Here is a 16,798-nt window from a genome sequence, read left to right as displayed (position 1 = left end):
CCCTTGGCTTATCCCCCACCTGCTACTCCTTGCTGGAGCTGTCTGGGGCCTGCACTTTGCCTGCACATAGAAGCCGACCTCGCCGCCTGGTGCCTTTCCTCAGGTCACATCAGCCCTGCAGCTCCTCGGAAGGAAGCTGGACGCCTCCTCTCAGCCCGGAAGGCCTGCTCCTCGCAGGGCAGTGCGAGGTGTCGGTCACAAGGCCCTGAGGACTCGGGACTCTCTGCTGGCATGCAGGCCTACTTGTGGCTGCCGGAATATTTTAGTTTGCGGCACAATCCTGTGCACTGACCTTAAAGGATGTTTTTTACATGAATTTTTTAGTAGAAAACATAAATAAATAACAGCAAGGCACAGCACAGTCACTCTTTGAAGAAACCAAGTGGAACTCATTAATCATGGAGAACAGGGCTTTGCCTGCTGAACCCAGGCAGAGAATTAGCTCCTGCGCACAGCTGCCGCAGCGCCATGAGCTGCCACTGACAGCCAGGCCCACGGTCTCCACAAATTGGCAGTTACAAAAAAAGTCCCTATGATTAAAATTCCGTTCAGCTCAAACAATCCAGAGTCTTCTCTCCCAGGCACTCCTCCACCATAGAGAAAGAGAGCCAGTTACAGAGATGGTGTGGTTGTGCAAACGTGGTGGGCTATGACCCAGGATGTCCACCAGTTTGTTACTCTCTCAAATGGGGACAGGTTCACTGTAAAAGGCAAACTTCAGCCAGCTGAAGCATCTATTAAAATGAAAACAGGCATGCCACTTGACCTAGATACTCTATCCTAGTGAAATGTGTACCAAGAGGCCCCTTCAAGGATGTTCATTGCAGTATTGTTTATAATAGGAAAAAAACTAGACACAACCTCAGTGCCCACCAGTAGGGGAGCAGTTAATCAACTATGGTACATCAATGCAACATGGAAGGCTACACAACAGCTAAAAAGGGTAGGCTCAATCTGTTGGGGTGTACTGAAGTATCCTCAAGACTTTGTCAAACGAAAAGAAGCAAGCTGTCCAACGAAGGGAAGAAACGCTGTGATGCCATTTGCACGGAACCAAACCAAACCCCAACCAAGCCAACTACGTGATCAGACATGAACGTGTACGTGTATCAAGGTATAAACAAGGCCAGGAAACATACACCTCGAACCACCTCTCCTGGTCACCTCTGGGGAGAAGAGACTGGTTAACAACGAAATGGACTTCTGCTTTTTCTGCATTATTTGCACTTTTTGAGGATGTAGTCATGTATAAGTTGTAAGTCTAAGTTGTGCAAACTTGTAAGTTAAAAAAAAGAGAGGAATCAAGCCAGTTACTATCCTGAAATTTCCCCCAACAATCTCCTCCAGGATCAATAACCATTCTGGTCATGAGCCTCCAAGAAAAGGCCCCAGTCGACACCCTGTCCTGCCACCAGGATGGTTGTTGCTGACTCTTCAAATGACCTTTCCTATTTCTTGGCCCAACGCCTTTGGGGCTTGAGGCTTCTTTTTGGCTCCTGGAGCTCAGTGACAGCAAGGCCCAAGAACAATGGCTCTACCCAGAAGGGAGGAGAAAGACTCTGTGTGCCCTGCCTGCCGGGCCTGGGCAAGTGTGGTTTCTGCTGGCTGTCCCGAAGCACCCAGACGCTCCATTGTGCCCCACCACGCTGAGGCGGGTTTCGCTCTTTGGCGATTCCCCAAATCTTGTCTCTCTTCAGGGCTTAGGTTTGGGGCCAAATGGAATCCTCCTCACAGTTAGTGCAAAGGTACTCTGGTGGAGGCCGCTGGCCTGACGCCTTCTAAGGGTGCAGGTTTCTGACTGTCTAACCTCTAGATACACTCCAGTGCACCTGATCCATGTCAGGCTTAATCAAATCCCACACTATTCCTAGCTTTTAATTTATTTATATAAGGCAATTCTTTTCCCTGCTGACTGTAAGACCATCAGCTGTGTTCCCCTCTCCCTCCTTTTTCTCTGGTTGGATTTGTTTTGTGTTTTCTTTGGGCCATCACTGAAGTGGATGAAAGGCAAATTGCAGCTGTGAGAGCCCCAGTGATGTGCACAATTAAAGAGAGAAAACAAGCCACACCTACAGATCTGCAGTTTGGCTCAGATGTGTAGCCCACAACAGACAAATCAAAACTTAAAAATGAAGCTCTTTTCATCAGAGATTAGAGCAAGGCCACAACGTTTGTGCCAACAACCGCAGAGCCGGTGAAGAGAGGTGAAGAGGACAAACACAGTGCCATAGCGGATGGGCTGGGCTCCTGCATCTGGGCGAGGAGGGCAGTGTCTTGCTTTAACAGCAAGAAGGCACATTTAAACCACCATAAAGGGCCAGGTAGGAGCCCAAACAGACCATACTGGGCCTCGACATCTGGTATTTACGGTCCATGGAAGCACAATTTCTGTAACATTTACTCTCGGGCGAGGTCTGAAATACCACACTGATAACAGTGCTGTGTCTGATGCCTAAGATTAGAGACCTAGCCATCTTTGCCCTTTTGGGGAAGAGAGAGCACCTCCAGTATAAGCCTGGGGACTAGACCCAAAGCGGGAAAGCAACGATGAAATTCTCAAAGGGTGGCTCCAGGACCAGCCATGCCGAGGAGCATCGACAATGGCTAATTTAATTCAGTCTGGGAAATGTGGTCCCAGGCCAGCTCAGGAAAATGTTGACTGAGCCTGGGTCTCTGCTTGAAATAAATACTTCTGAGATGCTTTCATTTCATCCTTTCCTAATGGGAACAAATATTTTAACAAAAGCCAAATGTTATTTAGACAAAATGGGTAATTATGCTCATCATTGGAGGAACAAACAATGTTCTAACCATGGACACTCTACTCTCTTCTCCTGCAGAGGAAAGACAGTGGTTTTTATACTGAGCCATCTGGACAACAGAGTTCCTGTAAGATCTGAGACCAGAACCCTGTTCCTGTCAGCACCACGTGGACAGGTTTTAGCTGTAAAAAGCACTTCTTCCGAGATCGAGGTCTGGAGAGGAAGAAATGCAGGACTCTGCAGAGCTAGGGTCTCCTGGACATGCCTGTTTTCCTAGAACATTTAAGGATAGTTCTGGGACCCCTCAAGAAGGCTCCTGGGTTGACGGAATGCTGCTAATACACCCCATGAATAGGGGGTAATGGAAAATCCTGCCACGACCTCTTCTGGACCACCATCTAGAAACACTGAACAGCTGGGAGTTCGTATCTCCTGGATTTTTTTCCCCTAATCTGATAGAAATATTTTATATAACTAATCACTAACTACCCAAAGAGGAGGACCAAGGAAAAAGTCTTGTCAAACAAGATCTAGCTTTTTGAATGTTTACCCAAGCCCCTCTCCTCAAAGTTTTCATAGAACGTTCCTTTTATAAAATGTTCCACCCTGATAGTTCCAGGTTCACAGTAATCATATAATTATCTTCATTACTTGCTCCAAAATGAAGTCTGGAATGTCTTTGAGCCCTGAACATGCTACAAGTTCCCGTTTCGTCTGGGAAAGTGCTCATAAATTGGAGATCAGGATCCCCGTGGAAGCAATAATTTGGTAGGCAAGGGGTAAGATGTCGCCACTTCTTCTCCAAAGGAAGCTATCTGTCTCCATAGAGCCGAGTACACGATTCAGCTTCACTGGTCCCACTCCCCCCGGGGCCCTTTGAAAGTGGAGTCTAACCCCCAAAGATTTGCCATCAAGAGAAATTTTGTGGAATCACATTGAGCAATTTAGCACTTAGCAACTTCTGCAAAATCCCACACCAATCATAAAAGTTGGCTCAGCTGCACAAATTGGATAAAACTCCTAACAAGCAGTAATAAAAATAAAAGAAGGAAAAGCTGGCATTCAGCCTCAAGGAGAAAACCCACCTACCACCCACAGAAAGGCCCTGTAGCTCAGAAAGCGAAGTGTAGACTCTGGAAACATCAATTTGTTCAAAGCCTACATTTCAACTTTGTTCTCATAGGCAAAGGAAAAAAAACCTCAGATGTTTGTATAAAAATATCATCATTTTATTACATTCCACACAATACATTTTCAAATAGTTTCCAACGTCCACAAGTTATTTTGACACACAGGCAACTGAGCAATGCAGGGGGTGTCGCAGTTATGGGGAGGGGGAGAAGAATAGGAAGTAAAATCTTTAAGTTTTCTTGTTTTGTTGTTGTTCTTTGGTAATTTTCGATTAGGTGTTTGCTTGGCTGTGAGTTTCATTTTAAAGACAGGGCCTTTTTAACGATGAGGTCTCAACCTCAGAAATATTACTGACTTTCCTATCCTACTCTGGCTTTAATCCCAAAAATGTGAGATAAGGGAAAGGACAATTTTACTTTATTTTCAGCGTCCTGGTTTGTCAATGGCAAGGCTATGGGTTTTTTTTCCTGCTGTCACCAGCAATTAGGGGATAGCGATTGCTGGCATCATATCAAAGAGGGGATTTTTCACCCCAGAGATAAGGGTTTCCTCCTGGAGTTGTTGACATGAAACTTCTACTAAGGCAAGAACTTCACCAGTCGAGCTAGACCTTCAATTCATTCATTCATTCATTTATATTTTCACAGTTGCGATCACCTCTATCTTCTGAGAAGCAACTCTAAACACATGCATGCATGCATTCACCTGTCCAGTCTCTTTTCTTAGAAGAGAGTGACCCTCTCTCCCTCTATGAAATACAGAATTTTGCTTTTTAAAGCTGCAAAGCATGATTTTGTAGAAAAGCTGCCCTCTTAGCATAGTACCTGGATAATGTTATGAAAGTTGCTGGAGCCGAGAGAGAGAGAAGAAGAGAGAGGGAGAGAGAGAGAGAGAGGGAGAGAAGAGGGGGAGGGAAGTGTGACATCCCAGCTGAAATGCATCATGGGATTCACAAAGATTTGAGCAATCTCATAGTCTCAACTATGGCATGGACATAAAGATGATGCCACATGGGGCATCAGATAAAGATAGAGCAAATTCACCAAGTTTTTGTCATCTTCTTTTAAAGAAGGGAAATCCTCTAGGGTATATGGTAACTCAGTTGCTACACTGGCTGGATTTTCCAGGTGTAATTTCCTGGCCCCACACCTCCATGGGGCACCTACAGGGATGCCAGTCATTCTGAGGGAATGCCCGGCCCCAAACGCACGACTGGATGTGGACACCTATGATGAACACCCCTGGTGACCAGTGTGGCAGCCATCGCCTGGTGTCCTGGGCTCCTGAGCACCCACCCCGTTCTTTCTCCATCGTCAGCTAGGGTAGGACAGGTCTTGAAATCTCAAGGTAGCTCTTGCTCTATCCTTTCATCTTTCATTTCTTGGCAGGGCTGCTGTGGTTGAGACAGAGTAGCTCTTTGAAATGGAATAAGAGTGGGAGAGCACTGTTCTTTCAGGAGGATGAAACAAACCAGACGTGAAAGTGAATGTGTGTGCTGGAGGGACCCGTGTGGCTATTCTGAAAGAATGCTAAAAGTCTCTTTCTCCCAAGCAGCCAAGAAAAAAAAAATCATTAGTATTTTGTTCTCAGAAGGTACCTGGAGGCTTTGAGCCCAGGCAACCATCTTTGGAGAGAACCTGATACTTCCCCAGTGGATTGCTAGCAGGCAGGTGAGAAACAAACACCCCCAAGGCTGAGCCCCAGCACATGGAGAATCTCGTTAAAATACGCATCTTCTATCAATGAAATTGACTTCATTATTGAATCCATCCTTTGTACAATATCATTAGGCAATTTATCTCCAACATCTCCCTCCCTGTGTTGCTGAGAGCGGACAAATGGGCAGAAATGGATTTATCTTCATTATAGCTTCTCCTGATGATGCAGTGACATCTGGAAATGCCAGGCCAGCCTATGGGGGTGCATTGGCCAGATGCTATGGATGCTTTAAGGGGGAGCACATTGGTACATTAAAAAAACGATGACTTTTTATTCTCTCATAATGTTTAAGTCAGTCAGGTGGATAGCCTTCTGTTTTAGTGGCTATAGATTCAGGCACACATTAACACCATGAGAGGAAAGCAAACGGTCCCTTTTCCCCACATTTTACAAATGCTATTACAATGACCAATATAACACCAGGGAGACGGTTTTTACCTTCGTCCTCAACTCCATCCCAAGTTGGGCACAATGAATCCCGCCGGGTGAGGAGACTTCTAAAAGACAACATCTCAGTCCTTCCTTCTCCTCCCTTCTTTCCTCCACTTCCTCCTGCTTTCAAACAGGCTACTGCTTTCCCACTTCAGTCTCAGATTTGTTATTCTCTATGACTTATTCCAAGATTGGACTTAACCGATAAAAGCTAAACGTTCATTATGAGCTTCTCTTTTATAAGGCAACATGAGACAGATTTGCTTCAGGGCCGGAAGTAGAGGCGGTTCCACACGCACCCAACGGCTGTTATCTTGTTACTTCCAAGAGGCCAGGAGACATGACAAGGGGTCATGTCTGAGTGCACTGGGGGAACCTTCCTCCTGGGTTAGGTGGGCTGGGAATGGGAATAGGGATGGGAGGGGCCACACTTCATTTCATGTGGCCTCTAGTTTTTTAGGTACCTGGAGATGACAATGGTAGCCAACAGAAACCCAGCCAGAGCTAGATAAGGCAACAAAAAGCTTCAATCTCTTCTCCAAGTAAACAAAACTAGTACAGTATATTATTTTCTGTGAAATGCCCCTGGAGAAGTAACACAAGAGTTAAGGGGGGGCCCTCTCTGAACATACCCACACGCCCCCCCCCCAATGAACCAGTCTCTCTCTCACACCCACACACGCACACAGAACTAACCACACGCGCAATGTATACTATGTACAAACACACAGATCCAGGTTTCCCCTCAAGTCTGCTGGCAGACTGCCCACTGCAAGGGGGGATGGGGTAAGGCAAAGGGAAGGAACAGGGGGCCAGTCTCTGGAAGAAAACCAGCTGGGCCTCGAGTCATGAAGTGCTTAGGGGGTGTCTCTTCTCATATTCCAAGATGCAGCATTAGAGTTGGGTTGGTTGGTTTGGAATGAACAACAGAAAAGAAGAACCCAAGGAGAATGGTCGGGACGGACAAGAATGCACAGGGTCTGGGCCCCGAGAGAGAGCTCACACCGAGACCAGGCGAGGAGAAAAAGTGCAAAATCAGGCCGCGGGGTAGCAGTCTTGCGTTTGTTTTGGGTGCCGTCCTTGCTTCGGGCTCAGCAGTGCGAACTGCGCTCTTGCTCTAGTTTAATGGTTAGGGTGGGCTCCACCGCCAGAGGGGCCCCGTTGGAGTAGTGGGAGGTTTTGTAGGTGATGGAGTGATCAGTCTTCTTGGCCGCATAGCGGAAGCGGTGGTAGTGGAGCACCAGGGCCAGCGCGATGGAGACCAGCACCAGCACGGCGCCCCCGGCGGCCATTAGGTAATACCAGTAGGCTGGGATGGGCTGCACGGGCACCGTGTCCACTGTGGGCTCGGCCCCTGGCAGGAGCGTGCCCCCTGGTGGAGAGACACAGAGAGTGTTGCTAGGCTGAGAGCATGCAGACTAACCAAAAAATTAATTAAAAAAAGAAGAAACACACACATGCTTTGGAGTGGATGGGGAAGGGATGGGCACAGGATGGCACTGAGTATTTAGTTGGTGTCAGGCACTGTTAAATGACTGATCTTGTTTCCTATTCACAACCTTATGAGGTAGGCAATGTCAGACCCATTCTACAAATGAGGAAACAGAGGCTCAGAGAGTTAAATGAACAGTGGTTATACAGCAAGTAATAGTAAGTAAGGGACTCAAAAGCCATGTGATTACAAAGCTCTTTTTTTTTCCCTGTTAAAGCACAATTACTCTGCAATCTACAGAAGCCTTACAATTCACACACATACACACACGAATACACACAAGTAAATGATGCTGAAATGACTTCTGGGATTCTAAGGCTGATTCTCCGAAGGGGTGGAAATATAATATTTGGTCCGGCTGGTCGGTATTCTCAAACAATGTATTAATTAGGCTGGCTAGACTTGAAGGTAAATTCCACTTTGGCTTGCCAAGGCTTCCATGCCCATCGAAATCAGCCTGGTCTTGTCTAAACAGGTCAATTACCACTGTCAAGCAACGACTAATGCTTCATTTTTTTAATTGGATGGAGGATTTTAAAAGCGGATTGGAAAGACATTGCAACGAAAAATGTGGGCACAAAATGATAGTGGGTATGTAAGAGCAAGAGTGAGAGCAAAGACAGGGAGATCATTCTTAATCACAGAAAAGACGGAGGAGGGAAGAGAAGCTAGCCGAGGATTTAGGAGGCAAGCACATTCCCTGGCCAGCCTCGGGTTGCCATGGAGATGATGTAGTAGATTGAAGCCCAGGGTAACTCTGGGGAAGGACTGGCAGGAGTCCCACTTGATGCAAAACAGTGCTACAACTTGATTCTCCCAAAGATTTACATCAGATGAGAATCTGGCCCAGAATGGGACTAGGAGCTTTTGAGCTTGCCAAAACCAGACATGATCTTTACTTCTGAAAAATGATGTATGCTTAACCTATGAAAAATTCCTTCCTTGCTGCTTACGTCAAGTGGTGGTGGCCAGAAAGATGTATCCCCTCCAACCGTGGGCTACCCCAGGGCAAGCCCTGCTGCCCCCTTCACGCACCGTCAGTCCTGATCTGTGGGTGCGTCTCTGCCCAAGATGCAGACAGGGCTCATTTACGTTCTCATGGCTCCCCAGAGACTTGGAGCTCCTCAAGCAGAAAAACCTGCCCTCATCTCAGTTTCTACCTCAGGGTACGCACAAAGAGGCGCTCAGTAAATGCTTGCGTTGAAGACTGAAGGCGAAGACTCCTATTTCTGGGTCAGTGTTGGCCAACGCCTGCAGCCCCCACGCCAGAACTCCTCTCCTTGATTTAGGGAAGAGCTGTGGGGTGGGTCAGACCTTCTGATGTCTTCTCCGAAGTGGTAGAAAAATGGAAATGTTTTTCTCAGAAAATCTCTCAGAGCCTGTCCACCCTCCCAGCTCTTATTCACGGGTTCCTCTAGTTTTAGGGATCCCCTTCCACTAAGGCGCAGGGTTTGTTGGTGCCTCTCAGCCCATCAGAAGTGCTATGGTATGGAGGAGCTTTGACACAGATGTGTCACCCAGCACACACCCTGGGAGCCTCATCGCCAGCCCCTGGGGTGGAAAGGAGCCCAGAGTCCCAGGACTCCCACCGCCCCTTCCTACATTCTCCTCTTCATGACCTCCGACTCTATTTTCTTTACCCCCAAACCATTTCTATCGTTTAACAATTTCATTACTGGAGCTGAGAAAGCTCTCTCTCTCTCTCTGTGACTATAGTGAAATTATGCACAGAAACAGAGAGCAAGAGAAAGAGAAAGCAAGGCACTGCAAACAGCTCCTTGAAATGGCCAGCTTGCAAGTCACAGTGAACTGGTTTCAACTCATTATTCAGGTCACCAAGAGTATCTGCTGCCTGGCAACCATCCTGCTGTCGGATTTTCCTGTGGGCTCAGAAGAATGCACGAGAAACAACAAAGTGTGCGGGAAAGGCCAAGGTCCTCAGCGCCACCCCCTCTCCCCAAAGGGCATCCTTGGGTTGTCTGATTTCGATTCGGCTCCACAGTGAGGGCCATCCTCTGACGAGGCTGCAGCTTACCCATGAGAGGAAAGGAAGGCATGGATCCACAGGGATTAACTCCTGACTCGAAGCACCTGACCAGACCATGAAGGCAGGAGCACAAATTTGTCAAGCCGAAAAGTCACAACTGCCCACGTTCCCTCCATCACCACATAGTCTCAGTTTGGAGGTTTGCTTTCCTCCAGCCAAAATGCTAGTTTTCAACATTAAATACACCTCCAGGGCCCAAGTGCTAGAGCTGGGCCTTCATGCTACTCTTAAAGTGTTTCTTATGATAGAGACAAAGTTGGGGCCCAGTGGGGAGGATGGAGAGACCCTGTGGAGGAAGGTGAAATCTCAGCATGTGGGTCACACAGGCAGAATCAGAGACACAGACCCACTGCTCTGGAAGACAAACTCCACTTTAGGTATCAGACCCTCTTCCCCTTTCCTACCAATGCTCCCCTCTCCTGAAATTAGCAACATGTGGAAAATTTTAGTGACAAAAGCCATTTGGGGGACATTACATTGTCTCCCTAAACATTTTCCTTGGACATTTGTTTGGAGAAATGAGAAAATATACTATGTAAGTTTGTGCTTTTAATGTTAAGGGAGTTAGAAAAGAGAGGATACACCTAACAACCCTCCCCTTGTCCCCCATAGGCAGTTTTTGGGTGACGTGAAATTGGGGGCCAGAGTTTCTCAGAATGTTGTCCAGCTAAAGAGACTCCCACAGGCAGGTGGATTGCTCATTTGGAGTCTGTCTCTGTGGCAGCCTTCAAAGGATGTATGCTAAGGAGGCTGTGTTTTGCCAGTCAGAGAAAAGGAAGCTGATAGATCAACAGGGGTAAAATCCTTTTCCAAAGCACCTTCCCAAACAACAGCAGCAACCCAAGGAATGTCGGATGGATGGATGAATGGATGGATGGATGGGTATATGGATGGATGGATGGAACGATGGAAGGACGGATGGATGGATGGATGGAAGGATGGATGGATGGAAGGATGGATGGATGGATGGATGGATGGAAGGATGGATGGAAGGAAGGATGGAAGGATGGATGGATGGATGGATGGATGGAAGGATGGATGGAAGGAAGGATGGAAGGAAGGATGGAAGGATGGATGGATGGATGAATGGACAGATGGATGGATGGATAGATGGATAGATAGATGGATGGATGTTTGGATGGATGGATGGATGGATGGATGGATAGATAGATGGATGGATGGGGAGACAGATGGATGGAGAAATGTATTTTAGACCAACATTCAGATTCCCTGGAAAATGTCAATGACCCATTGGTACTTCACATAACAGTTTTTCTTGGAATGTGCTAGAGATTCTGCTACCTCATACTGTGCCTCTATGTGAAATTGCAAAAAAAGGCACTCCCTTTGGGCAGATGCCGCCCGCACCGGGTGCCCAGGTTGGTGAGTGGCTCTATTTTAGCCCACTTGTCCCCTCAGCCATATGGGTGGCTGGGCCATTGCTTGACAACAGAGGAGCCTGGGCTAGGTGCCCTAGGATGGGAGGAAGCACAGTGGGACTTCAGCCCTGCCCAGAGTTGGTGATGTGCAGACCCAAACGCTCCCTTTAGCTGCTCTAACTTTGACGGCTTACTCACGTCTTTTTTTTTCCCAAGTGGAAAATGCTTTCAACTCCTGAACTATTTTTCATTAATTTTCACCCTCTAATTCTCCACAAAGTTTTCTCATTGTGTGAGATAATGAGAAACAGGTATTTAAATAGTCAATAACTCCAAGTTTATTTGCAAGGTTGAGCAGGCTCCCATCTGTAAAAGTTCTGATCCCCCTGAAGAAGGGGACACTGTGAATGCAAAGAATTTAAATTTTGAGAAACAATAAATTCTAAGAAGCCATGCATGGGAGGAAAATAAGGAAAAAAATTATATAGTAGGTAGTGTTCCTTTCATTCCTATTGTGCAAACAGGGTTCTGAATTAATAAGCTACTGGGAAATGTGGCCATAATAGCAGCTGCAATGAGTGGACGGTCCCAGTGTGCTGGGCATGGGCTACGGGCTTCACGTGAGCCATCCTGTTTATTCCCCATGACCCTCAGGTGGAGACCTGAAAACCTGAGAGGGTAAGTGATTGTCTCCCAGTTTCACCTGGAGGAAAACTGAGGAAGCGGGCAGAGCAGCACACAGTGAAACCCTGGAGACGGCTCAGAGCCCTTAGAGGAAGTTCACATGGCTGGTAAGTAGCAGGGTCAGGACTGGAAGCCGTGGACTGAGTCTTCAGCCTGTGCTGGAACCCAGGGCTCAGATAACCAAATCTGGCCCACTGCCAACTTTTGTCCATTTTGGAACACAGGCCCCCTCATTACATACTGCTTATGGCTGCTTTTGTGCTACGATGGCAGAGTTGAGTGCTTGCGACACAGTCTCACGCAGCCTAACATACTTACTAGCTGGTCTTTTACGGAAACAGCGTGCAGACCCCCGTTCTAACCAAGCAGGAAGAGGAGGCAGACCTCTCCCTTGTGCCCCCTCCTTCTGTCTGAACCGTCTGAGGATGGTCTCAGTCAAGTCAGGTTCTCACTGAATCACTGAAAGGGAAGGCATCTCCTGCAGCTCAGTTTACGAAATGTCCTCTGGACCGCAGGAGTCACCCAGGTTTCCAAAAGAAATGTTTTGAAAGACAAAAACAGTGAGTCATTTCTCTCAGAAGAAGACAAAAAAGGCTCATTGCAAACAAGGACTGTTTTAGGCCTGGCCTGTCTGCTGAGTCCTTTCTGCACAGGTTGAAAATGAAGTGCCGGTGAAGAGGCATTTCAGATAAGAGCTTTATTTAATTTGTGAGATTAAACAAACAAAGAAGAAGGTTGGCTCCTCTAGAGAAGTTTACAAAAGATAGTAGAAGAATGTGGTCACACCCACCAATCTGTTTGGAAGAAGAATGTGAAAGCACAAGATATCCTGAGAAATGCCTCCCACAGCAGTGCGGAGGGTTGGGGGAAGGTCTCCGCCAGGCTCGCAGGAACCCACTGGTACCCCGCACCACCCTGAAATGCCTCCAACTCAGACCCAGGCTGCCTGAGGTCTCGGACACTTCTCCTTTCTTTGGTGGCACTTATGCTACTGTCTTTAAACTAAGGCTCGTCCTTTCTGCTCTTGGCGAGAGGAAAGGTTGGTGAGAAAAGTGTTCTTCCCCCCTTAGAGAAACTGAAGTATGATATGTGAACTTGCAGGAGGGGCCGCGTCAGGCCTCTGAGACAGGAGAGGCTGTGTGCATGAGCGAACCTCACACAGTGTGCTCAGTGTCCCTCTACGCAAGCAACGGCAGCCAAGCAGGTACTGGGTTTGCACACATCTGATCTCCATGCATCCCTGCTCAGCAACAGCTAGCCTTAACCTGGGCGCTGGGAGTGTAGGGGGCAAGGAGGAGGCACACACCTCCGCTGCCCACCCCTCTGGAGCCCTGGCAGGTCTAGGGTACTTCTCTTCCCCTCATCGGAGGATTACGGGCAAGGACGCCGTTTAACCCACACTGGGCCTCTGAAGTGCATCTCGTGGAGAGAGCCGGGGGAGAAAGGGAAGCCAAGAGGGAGGGAATTTGAGGCCAACCTCAGGTCCTGTGCCCAGTGGGCAAAGCCTCTGGGAGACAGCCAAGAGGGGATGAGGGTGGGGATGGAAAAGGAGAGACGAGGGTGGGAAGTGGCAGAGATGCGCCAGTTGGCACCAAAGAGACAGAACTTGAAGCCTGACGCATGGAGTCAAACCCCAGCCAGCGCTGTCACTACCCCACGATGGGTCTCTCTTAAGACTGCTCCCCTCCACGCCCACGAGAAGCCTCTGATGTTCAGTTTCTCCTGGTTTTACTTGAATGAAAATTGCTCAGGACTGCAGAAAGTGAAACCCAAGAGATGGGCCCTACGGCCTTCAGAACTGGTCTGAGACATAAACCCCACGCTCACAGCCGTTAGCAGGAGATACTGATGTTCCTTTTAGCCTCCATCAGTGGGTAGACACAGCGGTTCTGAATCCTTCACTCTAAAAACCACGTTCCATGAGTGCCCCCGTGCCCGGGATTTCCACGGTCTCCAGCAGGTAGGGGACCAGACCAGTCTCTCTGCTCCTGCTTCCTTCAAGCTCACAGCCTCTAACATGGGCACGAACTGTTGCTTCCACTGTGAGCTGCTAAAGATGACCATCTGGTCAACAGCCACAGAACTCTGATTGTGGGGCTTATGTATTTTTACCGGCTTCTTTATTATTATCTTCTCTTTTAATGAAAAAAGAAATTATTGGTTAAGAGGAAATAATCCATCACCTTAATTATACCACTTTTCAGTTCTTTTTTTTCCCCTATGCACAGTTTTTCCTTGTGAAAGCTCAAATTTCAGAAAAAGATACATGATGGCACGATGTTTTTAGCCAGTGATAAAAAACAAAAAAAAGAAAAAAAATGCACACCAGGCTACATTGTTTAAAATGTGACTCATAACAACAACAAAGTCTTTAAAAATCACGTGACAACCCGGCTTCTTCATTCTCTCCTGTCCTTTCCCTACACAGCTCTCCCTATCTCCGAGGCTTGTTTCTCTTCATGGCTGACTCACACCCTGGTATACAATCAGAGTATATACACTAAGCAGAAGACACAAGGCGATTTGAAAAAAAGATGTTTCATGGCAAGAAATGAGTAAGAGGCAGAAAATGAAAGGCACTTCAAAACAAAAAAGCTCGAGAATGCCTAATAAGTCCAGGTCCAGAGGCCACTTTGATGGCATTTCCTTAAAGACGCACCTCGTACACACTGGTCTCTCCTGAAGAATGAGACTGGTCCTGTCTCATGGTTCATTTATAACGGAAAAGAAAAACAGCCCCAATTCAAAAAGCACACTAACAATGTGGACGGTTTGTTAACAGTGTTTCACCGTCAACTTTCCATAGCCTGCCTGCCCAAACCTGATTTCTCCGTTTCCCTTTTTGAGTGAAAAGGCTGATTTAATCCCAAGGCACCCACGCCCTCACCAAGAGAGGGCCGCCGCCGCCCTGCCGGCAACAGGGATGGATGGTGCAAACAGTCCTCTTTCCTCTCGCCAGGGGAAGGCTGTGCCCAAGTCAGAATACAAAGCTGCGTGTTGAGGTCAGAGGGGCCTCAGCCCAAAGCAGCCTCTCTGGCCCTGGTTCATCTGGCTACCGACCCGGATCCTCGTAAAAACTGCCAATGTGACCCAACCGTCCCCTCTCAGTTCTGCTCCTGCTCTAACTCTGCGTGCCTTGCCAAGTCTCTGCTCCCCAAGACTTGGCTTCCTCCTTCGAAAGATGCTCGTTACCTCCCAAGACAACAGCCGTGGCCGATCCATGCTACTCTGGCGCTGCCTTTGCTGAACCCCAGACCAGCCCGTTGGGAGTGCACTGGAAGTTCTTACCTTCGAGTTACTAAGCCTGCATTTATTTTGGCTAAATGAGCAGTGTGGCTCTCACGACATTTACGTATTTTTCACGAGAACATGACTGGACTGTGCAGCCTCATGGTAGACACAGCCTCAAGGAGAGCACATGGGCCCTGGTTCATTTGTTCTCTTAGGGTAGTGAAGCACTCAGCCACCGACCACATTGGTCAGGGAGCCAGATGCACATGCTCATGGAGCACACGGCTGCGGCCCACTGGACGTCTCTGTCCAGGCTTTCCCGGGAGCTCTGCATCTCAACAACCTCTGAGAGGCAGGGGGGACAACAAGCTGGTTTTACTCCCCCGGTGGAAACATTACCTTGGGTCCAGAAGGTTAGAACTTGAATTCAACCGCAACTCAAGTCGTTCAGTTTCAATCTCAGTTTTCCCTCCAACATTTTAGACTCACATCAACATAAATCTCACGCCCCAAAGCACCAACATACGCACATGAATACTCTTAATACTTTAAGATGTGCAGTGGGGAGTGAGATGGGGTGCAGGGAGGCAGGGAAGGGTGGGAAAGAAAGAAAAGACACTGCGTCCTCTACTCTGCCCTTCTCTGCCTTGTCTACGGGCTCAGAGCTGGAGTGACGAGCGGCAAGTTAGGACGGATGATTTGGAGTCAGAGAGGGCATCGAGGCGGCAGACCAGGAATCCATCTCTTTCCAGCCAGGAGCAGGACAGATTAACGAGAGTGAAGACACCGAATCTGGACTCTGGATACAAAAGTGACTTCCCTTATATCTGAAATGCTGTCACCTGGGGGTAGGGCCAGCCAGTACAACCTCACAAGTGTTTGCATAAAATAGGTGACGTCAGAGGTAAGGTGATGTCTCTAGGGGCTCTCACACCCAGGCCACGAGAAGGGAAGCGGGCAGAGTGGCTTCCTGACACTCAGCATGGGGACCTGGTGGGAAACCAGCAGTGTCGACTAAATGGACCGCAAGAGGGCGAAACGGACCCCACATTTGAACAGCACAGACACCGCTGTCAGGCAAGCTCGAAGGCCTTTTCCCCCTGGAAAAAGTGAGCGGCCCAAATTCCTCTCTCTCCACTCTGCTATTTACTTTATTAGGGAGAAAATGTCCTTTTCTGTTTTCAGTCTTCTATTTAAATGCTCTAACTCCAGCCATCGAATGTGCCGCCTTATTCCCCTTACCAGACGCCAGCTCCTAAGTTCTGCACCTCTTCCTCCTTAGGGTGCTCATTCCTTGTGTCTTTTCCCTAACTTGCTTCCCTCACAAACCGCCCGCCACCGTACCTCACTGAGGGGTAACTGTCCCACCGCCTCGGGACCCTGCGACTGGGAAGAAAACACCAGCAGGCTAAAAATATCCTTGCTACCTCATTTCACTAATTTACTGCTGTTTTTTTTGTTCGTCTCCCCACAGCCTCTTCTCTCTCACCACTCCTGCATTTTCAGCCTCCTGGCTCCCCGCTGGACAATGTGAGGTTTATCTGTAACTGACTTGTCTCTGTGGTAGGTTTCTAAACTTTAATTAAAAGAGAGACGGTGAGGATCTCCAGCCCCCTTTCCTCGATCTACGGGTGTGGTTGGTGCCACCTAGCGGCAGGAAGGTGTGGCATCTATTTTCTCTTGAGAGATTTGTCAGATTTGCAGGTTTATTCCCCCCATCAAATTCACATCACATGGGGGGAAGGAAAAGACATGCAACAACAAAAAAATTTCTTTTACCTTTAAAATTCTCACCTGCAAAAGCTGAGATGGGTTCTGGGGAAAAAAGAGAAACAATTTTGAGTTAGAAAAGGGGAAGAAATAATTGGGTGAATGTAGGATATGATGAAGGGGACTTCCATTAGTTTTTTTGGTAATATCC

At 47.9% G+C, this 16,798-nt stretch overlaps 1 protein-coding gene across 2 annotated transcripts in view; it reads right to left on the bottom strand.

Moving 5' to 3' along the window:
• Window positions 1-16,798, bottom strand: part of NRP2 (neuropilin 2) — a 112,251-nt gene that overhangs the window by 13,955 nt on the left and 81,498 nt on the right. Inside the window, exons 15-16 of one of the 2 annotated variants that reach the window (XM_058549668.1) lie at window positions 16,657-16,692; window positions 3,976-7,416 (exon numbers count right to left, since the gene is read on the bottom strand). In XM_058549668.1, the coding sequence (XP_058405651.1) occupies window positions 7,136-7,416; window positions 16,657-16,692 (317 nt within the window). In that variant the 3' untranslated portion in view covers window positions 3,976-7,135. Of the gene's footprint in view, window positions 1-3,975; window positions 7,417-16,656; window positions 16,693-16,798 lie in introns of those variants that run through there. The other variant, XM_058549667.1, reaches the window with a different exon arrangement.

This window comes from Diceros bicornis, chromosome 10, assembly GCF_020826845.1.
Source record: "Diceros bicornis minor isolate mBicDic1 chromosome 10, mDicBic1.mat.cur, whole genome shotgun sequence".
Lineage (NCBI taxonomy): Eukaryota > Metazoa > Chordata > Mammalia > Perissodactyla > Rhinocerotidae > Diceros > Diceros bicornis.
Note: the sequence above shows the minus strand (reverse complement) of the source record. Positions and strands in the feature narration are given on the sequence as shown.